The following is a 12,269-nucleotide window of genomic DNA, read 5'->3' as shown; positions in this document are numbered from 1 at the left end:
CAAATTAAAGAAATCAAGGAGCAGGCACCGGTGTAAGGTAAAGAACTGAACAAGTGTGTATGAAATGTGTCTGACAAAGTAAGAAAGAAAAATAAATAGAAGAAAAAAAAACAATCCCAAAAAAATAAGTCTAGTCTGATACCTTTCATACATACTTGTTCAGATCTTCAATTTATTTTTGTTTTGTTTTAAGGCTTTTACGGCGCTTGCAACACATTTAGGTTATAATATAAATACGAAGAAAATGGGATAGCAATAAGTTCTAGAATTACAATTAAAGCACCCAGGAGAAAGTAAGATAGAGGGGAACTAGGAAGAGATAGGGATCAGATGTAGATTCCAAAGCATACCACCAATGTACTTAGTGTGAAATGACCTATAAGTCTCATCCGGACACAAGCACAAAATCCAACAAAGAGGAATACACTCAAATGCTTACGTTATATATTGAAAATAACAAATATAATAATACATAACAGAGATATGATTTACAAGGAAAAAAATATCATCTCCCAAAACAATGACTATGCATTTGACTGTCTCCCTCCCAGCCAGGACTCCAACCAGGGCCAGGACAAAACCAAGTAATCTCATTCCAAGACAAAGACAGAAAGCAAATTGGTAAACAGATATATTGGGATAGAAGACACAGTATGTGCCACCCTGCCCACTATGGGAGGCCAGGAACCCCACCCAGGAAAGAAAAATAGATAGAAGAAAAAGAAAAAAAAACAATCCCCAAAAAATCAGTCCAGTCTGGTACCTTTCATACACGCTTGTTCAGATCTTCAATTCAGATATGCATCATTTCGAACATAAAAATATAGAAAATCATTGTAATTGTTTTACTGGTTTGAATAATGAAAAACTGACGATCTGGCATCAAATATATCGCTTTTGAAAGTGTGGAAAACATTTAGACAGATAAAGTATCAATTTTGGTTACATTTTGAAAAACTTTTAAACAGGTTGCTATTCTGTTCGAACAAAACTATTATTTTTAAAATATTATTTGGTATTAATCAGTCCACACAAAAACACTGATGAAAACTAAATCCTTCCATAGATTTTACCCCCCCCCCCACCCACCCCTACCCACCCCCCTCCCCCCACCCCCCCCCCCCCCCCCCACACACAACATATTATTGTAGTACAAACACCCACATACACATACATACATACACACACACACACATACAAACAACTTATTATTGAAGTATTCTTGTGGCAAATGTTGCCTCCAAACATAGTTGTTATAACCTACTTACCATTGCTGTTTAAACAAGAAGATGCGGCTCCATGAGTCGTCAAAGTGAGATAGGCAGGAACCGTGGTCGTTTCCACAATAACCGAAGTCATTACCTCCGTAACGGTGGTTGCTTGTACGACAGTCGTGATACCTGAAATTATTCCAGAGGATGAAATAAGTATTCAAATATCTGTCGCCCAGAATTCAGTAAATTCAAGAGGATTCAATAGTCTGATGTCACGTCTGCCCAGCAACGAGCAGCTTGGTTCTTTAATAAAAAACAAAAAAACAGTGCTTTTATATAGCGCAATATCCATTCAACGTCATCAAAGCGCTTTCAAGGGGTCCGTGGCCAACATTAACATTTAACAGGTAGGACAGTACAAAGAAAATCGGTGATGGCTAGAACTTTTTCACATGTTATGTGATCAGAATGTGTAAAAGTCAAAACATGATCAGATTTATGTTTATCTCCTTTGGATACACTTTTATGCTCGTCGGAGAAGTATTTCATAAGGGTGTCCGCCATTTTTCCGATAGCAAAGAACCACTTACTAAGTTATTATGCGTCATTACAAGGGAAGTGACGTCACGACTGTTGAAGCCAATTGTACCTCTACCAAAATAAACAATGAATTTTGAAAATGAAGTTCCCTCAAAGAACAAGCCTCTTTTAACTCTCCGTACCGACAATTCTCAAAACGTTTACCAAAATCTCATACCTACCCAACACAATTGAATTTTTAAACTCAAATTTAAACGCACAAAGTGCATGATTTACATAATTTGGTAGATCAAAACAAGCTTTACAAAACAGTATTAAATTCTTGTAAATATAAAGACACCTTATCGTTAAATATTGTAATTTAAAAAACAAATCTGATACAGAAAAATGGTTGTATCGTAACGAATGTGACGATTTTCCTACAGTTGGTACGGAGAGGGTTATGGAAGGCAATGAGATTACCTCACCTCACCTTGAGATGAAGTGAGTAGAAAAGTGTCAGAAGACAATAGCTTTTTTTTTTTGCGACGATGATGGGGATTTGAACCCGCGACCTTATTGGTACGACAACTCCGCCTGGCCGGTGAGAGCGTAACGCTATCGTATGAACTATCCACGATCCCCCCAAAAAATCGTATCAAACTCAGGTAATTCCTAGAGCTCTCTCTCTCTCTCTCTCTCTCTCTCTCTCTCTCTCTCTCTCTCTCTCTCTCTATCTATCTATCTCTCTCTCTCTCACCGACTACTGGAGATCTCGGGTCTAACACACACAACCACCGCGAAGTTAGTTTGTCCAGCAATTAAGCTTGATAGCCAGTATTCTCAACACAAACATATAACATAGAAACAATTGAGACTTTGAGTATGCTCTGGTATTTGGGGTGACTTCATAATTCAGAAAACTCACCTCACCTTAGAGACGCTCCATAACTTACAGGACCGCACAGATCGAGAACCCTGATATGCTTTTCTTTCAACCAAAATCCTATTGACAAAGTTGTCTCAAATCTTTCAAAACTTTGCTTATCCATAGCATTGCCTATTTCTTTTTTGGTCGTTTCCCTTCTATTTTTCCCATCTAGCACCATCTTTGCCTCGAATCAATAGACTTCAACAGTCGTGACGTCACTTCCCTCGTAGTGATGCATAGTAACTGGTTCTAAACTATCGGAACAAAGGCGGACGCCCTTATGAAATACTTCTCCGACGAGCATAAAAGTGTATCCATAGGAGAAAAAACATTATAAATATGATCATGTTTTCACTTTTATACATTCTGATCACATGACATATGAAAAAGTTATAGTCAGCATAAAGAATAAAAAGTACCGATTTTCTTTGTTTAGAACCAAGCTGCTCGTTGATGGGCGGATGTGACATCAGACTATTGAATCCTATTGCAATATGATCTTTTAAATATGTGACCCACCGTCTCAAAGCGGTATTATGTCGGGATAGATTCGGTTAGGGAAATTGAATTCATTGCCACAAAAAAATATCAAACTTGGATCTAATTTATCTACGTCATACTGGAGTATAAATACTATTTCTTGCTTTAAAAAAACTTCTAAGGTCCAATTTCTCATAATTCTGTCTCTAAATTCACTTTTTGAGACATAATACCGTTTTGTGATGGAGGGTAATATATTTTCGTCGTACGCTTGTGTTGCCTCATGTCGTACGTACACTTTGCTTATTCAGGCCTCAAGACCCGATATCTAATATGTTATAACAAAGTAATATTTTAAAAATAGTGATAACAGAATGTATAAGGTTCGCTTTTATTCATGACTAATTTAAATGACGTTTTGGGTTTCCCCTTCGTCAGCAATATTGACAAAAGGTGATGTGGCTGCGTAGCCAATCTTCCCCCGCGATCAAATTGATCTTCTTACGTCTTCATACACTTTGAATAACCGCTTTTAAGTCTTCTTTTTGAAAAAACTTGTTCAACTTCTTATAGACCATGTTATTATTATTCATTATTAAACATTATAATGGACGGTTTATTCATCTTAACAATGCCACTACCGCATTATTATCTCATTCGTCTGTAGTGTGTCATTCATCCTGTTTTGTTGATAAATGGGAAACCCGAAACGTCCATTTTATCTGTTTCGTATATTAAATCGAAGCTTACATTCAATTTCACATTGTTCTTTATTTCTTCGAGCTTCGAGCAGCAACATTTACATTTTATTGTAATATTGTAATATGAGGGCAGTACCAATTCAATATTATCTCCATGTAAAAAATAATTAATTAATTAATTAATTAATTAAACAAAACCTTACCAATGCTGTTGACGCATGAAGATCCAGCCACTTGTGTCGTCATTGTGACGTATGCAGGTATTGTTGTCGTCTCTATGGCAACCGAAGTCATCACTTGTGTGACGGTCGTTGGTTGAATGATGGTTGTTGCTTCTAATTTTTGGTTTATAGAGAAAAACGAATTCAAGTGCTAGGCAAACAATATGGACATTGTGTCTTTAAAATGATTTAGAAAGTATATAAACACGATAAACAAGAATAATTGAGGTTTTATACGGCGCAATATCCACTAAACATGCTCAAAGCGCTTTACAAAGGGTCCCTGACCAACAGCAACATTTAACATTTAGGACAAGACATGACGCCTGTTAGGCGATATTACATTTTTTCGGACAGAGACAAAGCTGTTAACGGCCAGGAACTTATTTTACACCTGAATACGGTGAGATAATGTGAGTAGAGAGTCTTTTCCAAGGAGTCAACTATGCCCCGAGCGAGGCTCGAACCCAGGACCTTCCGATCCGAAAGCGAGTGTCATACCACAAGACCACATAGCCGCAGTATACTCATTCACATCTAAGTAGTGAGGGGTAATGTGCGCGTATAGTAATTGACCCAATGAATGAAAAAAAAAAACGAAGCTGAAAGTGTCGTACTTGAGCGTGGCCATCGTTATGTTATAGCCTGACACTGAAATCCAAAAAGACTGGCAGTTTGACGTCATTATTTGGTTTTTGCACCGCCTAGTGAGTTGTCGTTAGTAGAGCTCATGGAAACAAGTTATTTGATTGGTTGAACTATTGAATACAACTCACGATTTGTTTTCTTTTGTGGCAAAAGACTGGCATTTTGACGTTATTTTTTGGTCAGTGGCAGGCCATAACTTTACGAAGGCCACGACTTGAGCCAGTATACAGAGGCTACCTACCAATCAAAGGGGAGCATGTATTAACATTAATAGGGGATGCCGTAGTGGTCATTTGAACAGCTGTTTCTGTGACGGTTTGTGTGACGTAGACCAGACTGACCAATGGCGAGCCCTGAGAACATTCGGGAAACGTATCGTTCAAGGTGGGAACCTTCCAAAGACCATTGACGAGTGTGTAGTTGTTTAGTGTGGTTGTTACCTCCCCTTGTGTTCCTGTGTCAGAAAGGAATGAAGTTAATTCATTATATATATATATATATATATATATATATATATATATATATATATATATATATATATATATATATATGACTAATATCTCATTTTAAAAATATTTTTTAATGAGCTTTTATATAGCGCAATATCCACTCAAAGCGCTTTTTCATTAACCCCCTCCTAACCACCCATAGAAAATCGTCACATTCATTCTTTTTTTTTCTTTTTCGATGACTACTATTAAAGAAAGTTGACTGCACTAGCATTGATAGCCAAATAAAAAGAAGAAGATGGCGTTGGCTGGGTCATGTGGCCAGAATGGAAAAAGGGTCACTTCCCAAGACAGCCTTGTACTGGACAGCAGATGGGAAGAGAAAGCGGGGAAGACCCAAAGAAACCTGGCGAAGGACGATGGAGAAAGAATTAAAGGAAGCAGGCCTGTCCTGGAATACAGCCACCGCAAAAGCAGCCGATCGCAAAAAATGGAGATGTCTGGTGGATGCCCTATGTGCCTCAAGGCCCGAAGAGGATTAAGTAAGTAAGTACTATGTTACTAGTGTGCATCTGTGTGAGTGTGTCTATGTCAATATTGTATTGTTATAAATGTGTAACCAAATGACAAATTGCCACTTTTTTGAGGACAATAAAGATATATTATTATTATTATTATTATTATTATTATTATTATTATTATTATTATTATTATTATTATTATTATTATTATTATTATTATTATTATTATCATTATTATTATTATCATTATTATTATTATTATTCCGATATTCTTTCAGAAAATGAGAAAAAAAAATGCAAATCCAAAATGTTCACCTTCCTACTGGTTATGTCATGCGCACTGACACATATTCTCCTTGTAAAAGCATTTGGTTTTGCATTTAAAACAGTATTTTAAAGTTTTATCTACTTTCATTTTCAGCTGACCCTTTTTGACTTACCGCTACCAGTGGAACATACGGTCGGTTTGTTCTTGGCCTGCGCAGTGCTGCTCGCTCCAGATACAGTTTGTCCAGCTGAAAAAAAATGGTAAATGAGAAAAAATTAGATCAACATCAACGTTAACAATAAAAAGGGCATTATCATTGTCACAATACAACGCCTTTATTGTGTCACAGAGTGATAATAATTCATAAGCTTGCAAATTAGGAAGTATATATTTTTGGAGCTTTTTTTATATAGTGCAATATCCACTAAATGTGCTCAAAGCGCTTTACAAAGGGTCCCACTAACCAACAGCAACACGCAACATGTAAAACGAGACATAACGCCTGTTAGGCCATGTTGCAATTTTTCGACAGAGACAGCGCTGTTAACGGCATTTTACACCTGAGTACGGTGAAAGAATGTGAGTAAAGAGCCTTTTCCAATGACTCAACTATGCGCCGAGCTCGAGGCTCGATCGAACCCAGGACCTTCCGATCCGAAAGCGAGTGTCATACCACTAGACCACATAGCCGCACGTATACTTACTCGCCGCTCCTCCCACAACTCGAACCCAGGACCTTCCGATCCGAAAGCGAGTGTCATACCACTAGACCACATAGCCGCACGTATACTTACTTACCCGCTGCTCCTCCCACAACTATAACAGTTGTGTTGGACGTGTCAGAGGACAGACCAACAATGCAAGCGTTCTCAATGGGAGACGAGATGAAACAATCCTCCAATTCAATGCACATCGATGAACACGCATCTTTGTTGCTGTCGTTGTGGAAAACCACGTAGAATGATATATTTAGATCCTCTGTATATATTGCTGAAATGTCAGAAATTTATTGTTAGTGTATTTTTCTGCCTGTTAGCATAATTTGATTGATAAAATGTCTTGTCAAAATATCGATATCGCTGCTTTTGTACAAATGGGGGAAGTAACACGGCAATAGGGTTGCATTCTGTCAACTGGATTTTTTTAAAATCTTCCAAATACCACAGAAATCTGCCAAACCGTACTATTTATAGTACCCCCTTTGAAAACTCATCAGTTTTGTTAAACCAAAAAATTCGCAAGGCCGATGTCATAATATTTTTTTTTTCATTTCCCAAGTTTAAAAAAATCACTAATACCAAAGAGCGTGTAGGTAACGATTGTTATGTTACCAAGAGCTCTCACTTCCCGCTTTTGGTGAAGCCAAGCATCTTCCGTCTTCTACTCGTAGTTTCTTCATTGTATCAGTAAGCCTAGCGCGCATGATACACGCGGAGCACACCCACCTCGCTGTCTCGCCTGGCACGCGACAATAGCATTGCGGTTAAGAGAAGTGAGAGCTCTTGGTAACTACGTTACCCTACACACTCTTTGCTAATACATAAAAATTGCCATGGAAAAGGTGGAGTAGACCTATACATGATATAAATAATAATTTAGCAAAATCTAGGACTCGGAAAATAAAATCTGCCAAATATCTGCCAAACTGTCAAACCGTTTTGTTTTTTTCTGCCAGACGACTTCAAATTCTGCCAAACAAAAAGGACATTTGGCAGAAAATCTGCCAAATTGGCAACCCTGCTCTGCTAATGTTGACTGTAAACAGCTTGCTTTTATTTGTCATAAAGCTAATTCGTTGTTATTTCGAATCAAAAAAATATTTTTTCTTTACAAGTATTATTTGGAAAAAAAATCATACATATTAACGCTTAATTGTTGTTGTTTTTTTTTGTTTGTTTGTTAATTGCTGGTCTATGGCAATACCTAAAATTGAATAAACAAAGTTTATCTTATGCTATTTGATCCTAAACCCCCGTTGGAATTGTATTACCATAAGCATAGGGAATGACATTAGCTGAAGAGTAGCGTCCCTTGATTGGACGTCACCCATAGTCTGTGACGTCACCGGCGGAAAAGTTATTAGAGAGAGAACGTCATGTTGGTTGTGCGCATGCGGAAGCGAGGAGGAGAGACGCATGCGCACAACCAACATGACGTTCTCTCTCTAATAACTTTTCCGCCGGTGACGTCACAGACTATGGGTGACGTCCAATCAAGGGACGCTACTCTTCCGCTAATCTCATTCCCTATAGAATTATCATAGTGTACTTACTCTGTCGTCTTTCACAGACAAAATGCTTATCATCCATACATCCAAAAGCCTCCCACTCCAGCTTGCTTGTATCGTGGGCGGCAAAACACTGGTCAGAGTTACTGAATGTTTCGGACCCCGAATCTTTGTAGTTGTACCACGCTGAATTCTGAAAGGAGATAATATGAAAACGATTATATAGTTTACTATTTAAATGTGAATTTTTCACCCTCTCCTTACCAACTATAGGAAAATTGTCACATTCGCTACGATACAACCAACATTTTTCTTATTCAACTTTCTTTTGTACAATATCATAAAATTTAAAGAAAATGAACAGTGTGTTGTAGAGCTTGTTTTGATAAAGAAATTAATTTATCGCAAGAACTTTACTGCTATTGTGTTTGAGTGATAAAAAATATATGTTTGTGTTAGTTGGGTTTAATGTTTTAGTGGAAATCCTGAAAATGGCTGGTAAGGAGAGAGTTAACTCACTCAATCCTAGAGATTTTTGCAACTTTTCAAAATTGGAAAAAAATGTATTAAAAATGAGCATATACATAGATATTGTAGTTTAATTCAACTATCATTAACAGGTAAAAACTAAAAACATTACCTTTGATAGGACGCCTATAGTTTGTCTCAGAAAAATGTAATAAATAGGCATGGGGTAAAAGTAACCCCGGGTAAACTACGGATATAGTCGGTGTTAGAGTTGAGTGAGTTAATAATGAAGACCCTTTAGCAATGCCAATAATACTATGTGCCTTCAATCGCTCGATTGTACAGACAATCCTGTCTTGTAAAAAGGTTAAGCACACTTGAGTGTGGTGGGTGAAAATACTGGCAAATTTATTTATGGTCTTTGTGTTGTGTTCATGGGTACGAGCTATCCACGCAAATGGCTTAAATTTATCATGCATATTGCTGGCTGTGTCAAATCGGAACCCAGCTCTCTGTCATATTTCTTGATAGATTTAGGAGCTAAAATAAACGTGTATACGGTAGTGTCCGAAATGGAACACTGTCTTTAATTGGAACATCCTACGCCAATGAAAGAATAAATTGCACACGTTTTGATGCATTATGAAAGATTAAAATTGCACACATTTTGATGCATTATGAAAGAATAAATTGCACACATTTTGATGCATTATGAAAGAATAAATTGCACACGTTTTGATGCATTATGAAAGAATAAATTGCACACATTTTGATGCATTATGAAAGATTAAAATTGCACACATTTTGACGCATTATGAAAGAATGAATTGCACACGTTTTGGTTCATTATGAAAGAATGAATTGCACATGTTTTGGTGCATTATGAAATAAAGATCTGAACAAGTGTGCATGAAAGGTGCCAGACAAAGCAAGAAAGAAAAATAGAAGAAAGAAACATCCATCCCAAAAAAATCGGTCGACCTCGAGTTGAGGTTGATTTGGTTGGGATGGTCTCAAAAAGCCTTCAGTCTTGCCTTGACAATGATAAAAGCAACGATATCCTTTCTTTCTTCTTTTTTCAGCTTATCCCGCATTATGCAACGATATCCTTTCTTTCTTCTTTTTTCAGCTTATCCCGCATTATGCAACGATATCCTTTCTCTCTTCTTTTTTTCAGCTTATCCCGCATTATGCAACGATATCCTTTCTCTCTTCTTTTTTTCAGCTTATCCCGCATTATGCAACGATATCCTTTCTCTCTTCTTTTTTTCAGCTTATCCCGCATTATGCAACGATATCCTTTCTTTCTTCTTTTTTCAGCTTATCCCGCATTATGCAACGATATCCTTTCTTTCTTCTTTTTTCAGCTTATCCCGCATTATGCAACGATATCCTTTCTTTCTTCTTTTTTCAGCTTATTCCGCATTATGCAACGATATCCTTTCTTTCTTCTTTTTTCAGCTTATCCCGCATTATGCAACGATATCCTTTCTTTCTTCTTTTTTCAGCTTATCCCGCATTATGCAACGATATCCTTTCTCTCTTCTTTTTTTCAGCTTATCCCGCATTATGCAACGATATCCTTTCTCTCTTCTTTTTTTCAGCTTATCCCGCATTATGCAACGATATCCTTTCTTCTTTTTCTTCAGCTTATCCCGCATTATGCAACGATATCCTGTCTCTCTTCTTTTTTTCAGCTTATCCCGCATTATGCAACAATATCCTTTCTTTCTTTTTTTTCAGCTTATCCCGCATTATGCAACGATATCCTTTCTTTCTTTTTTTGTCAGCTTATCCCGCATTATGCAACGATATCCTTTCTTTCTTCTTTTTTTCAGCTTATCCCGCATTATGCAACGATATCCTTTCTTTCTTCTTTTTTTCAGCTTATCCCGCATTATGCAACGATATCCTTTCTTTCTTCTTTTTTCAGCTTATCCCGCATTATGCAACGATATCCTTTCTTTCTTCTTTTTTTCAGCTTATTCCGCATTATGCAACGATATCCTTTCTTTCTTCTTTTTCAGCTTATCCCGCATTATGCAGGGTCGCCATAATGAATGCGACATCTCCATGCATCTCGGTTCAGAGCATCATCTTCCTCCAGGCCAAGAAGCTTATAATAATATGTGACCCTCCGTCTCAAAACGGTTTTATGTCGGGATGATTCAGACCCCAAAAAGTGAATTTAGAGATAGATTGATGAGAAATTGGACCATAGAAGTTTCTGCAATGCAAGAAATAGTCTTTATACTCCACCAGAACGTGCAGAAATTAAACCCAAGTTGGATATTTGTGGCTATGAATTCAATTTCCCTTACCGAGTGGATCCCGACATAATACCGCTTCGATACGGTGGGTCACATATAAGCTTCTTGCTCCAGGCCCAGTTCTTTCAAATCGCCCTTGACCTTATCCACCCATCCAGTGTTAAGGCGTTCCTTTTTCCTCTTTCCCGCCAATCCATCCCACGTACTCCCCCCTCTCTCTCTCTCTCTCTCTCTCTCTCTCTCTCTCTCTCTCTCTCTCGTCTCTTAACATGTCCGAACCATTTCAATCTAGCTTCTCTCATCTTTCATATCAACCCTTTTTTTCGGTACCGCAATAATCACCCTAACATTTCTATGGAAACTCATACCGCTGCAATTTGTGGGTCGAGTATTGCATTTGAAAAATGTACTCATAAGTATAGATGGTTCGAAGATGACGTCACTCAGGTCTTTGTTATTGCATTTTGCCATCCGCGTTTATGAGTAATGCTCACTGAACTGTAATAACCTGACTATAAACGTTCATGGATACACACAGTTTTGTGTGTTGGTCCGTTATACTTCCGGATGGCTATGTTATGAGCTTCTTAGCCAAGCGCATACTATCTATAATGTTGGTTGTGTTTCTATTTAATTAACATTTCTCGCTTTCGGATCGGAAGGTCCTGCGTTCGAGCCTCGCTCGGTAAATAGTTGAGTCCTTGGAGAAGGCTCTACTCACATTCTCTCACCGTATTCATGTGTAAAATGAGTACCTGATCGTTGACAGCGTTGTCTCTGTCCGAAAAAATGTAATATCGCATAACAGGCGTCATGCCCCGTCCTATCCTACATGTTAAATGTTTCTGTTGGCCAGAAACCCATTGTAAAGCGCTTTGAGCACGTTTAGTGAATTCTGCACAATATAGAAGCTCATTTTAAAAAAGAATAATAACAATTATTGACCCATATCAGGGACTATGTTATTATTTGCACGACAGCAGAACGCTGTGTGTATAATATGATATCATTATTTGCTCAAAGCATTCAATTCTCACAAAAAATAATATCTTATTGTGAATCGTGATGGAATGTCACAATCTGAAATCAACTGACACCCACAAAATGAACTGTTGTGCACACACCCATAGGAAAGAATCGATAAAAGCAATAAACAATGCTGCAAGTAGAGCAATCACATCAAACGCCTGCATCGTTTTCAAAATTGATTCCTGAAAGCTTCAGGCACTGCCTGGGAAAAGTCCATAAGAGTTTTCATTTATTTTATAATTAAAATTCAAATGACATTTTCTACAAAGGCGGAAGTCTTTAGAATATTTCTAGTTTGGAATCGACCTTTGTTTTAGTTTAAA

The 12,269-nt window shown here is 37.5% G+C and overlaps 1 protein-coding gene across 4 annotated transcripts in view; it reads right to left on the bottom strand.

The window, feature by feature from the left end:
• Nucleotides 1–12,269, bottom strand: part of LOC144956835 (uncharacterized) — a 32,796-nt gene that overhangs the window by 4,680 nt on the left and 15,847 nt on the right. For 3 of the 4 annotated variants that reach the window (XM_078887591.1, XM_078887592.1, XM_078887590.1), the window contains exons 5-10: nt 8,225–8,372; nt 6,751–6,942; nt 6,125–6,199; nt 4,956–5,168; nt 4,049–4,180; nt 1,269–1,400 (exon numbers count right to left, since the gene is read on the bottom strand). In XM_078887591.1, the coding sequence (XP_078743717.1) occupies nt 1,269–1,400; nt 4,049–4,180; nt 4,956–5,168; nt 6,125–6,199; nt 6,751–6,942; nt 8,225–8,372 (892 nt within the window). The remainder of the gene's footprint in view (nt 1–1,268; nt 1,401–4,048; nt 4,181–4,955; nt 5,169–6,124; nt 6,200–6,750; nt 6,943–8,224; nt 8,373–12,269) is intronic. The other variant, XM_078887594.1, reaches the window with a different exon arrangement.

Source organism: Berghia stephanieae, chromosome 11 (genome assembly GCF_034508935.2).
Source record: "Berghia stephanieae isolate SIO BIC M18660-M18661 chromosome 11, UCSD_Bste_1.3, whole genome shotgun sequence".
NCBI lineage: Eukaryota > Metazoa > Mollusca > Gastropoda > Nudibranchia > Aeolidiidae > Berghia > Berghia stephanieae.
This window is presented reverse-complemented; position numbering and strand designations above follow the sequence as displayed.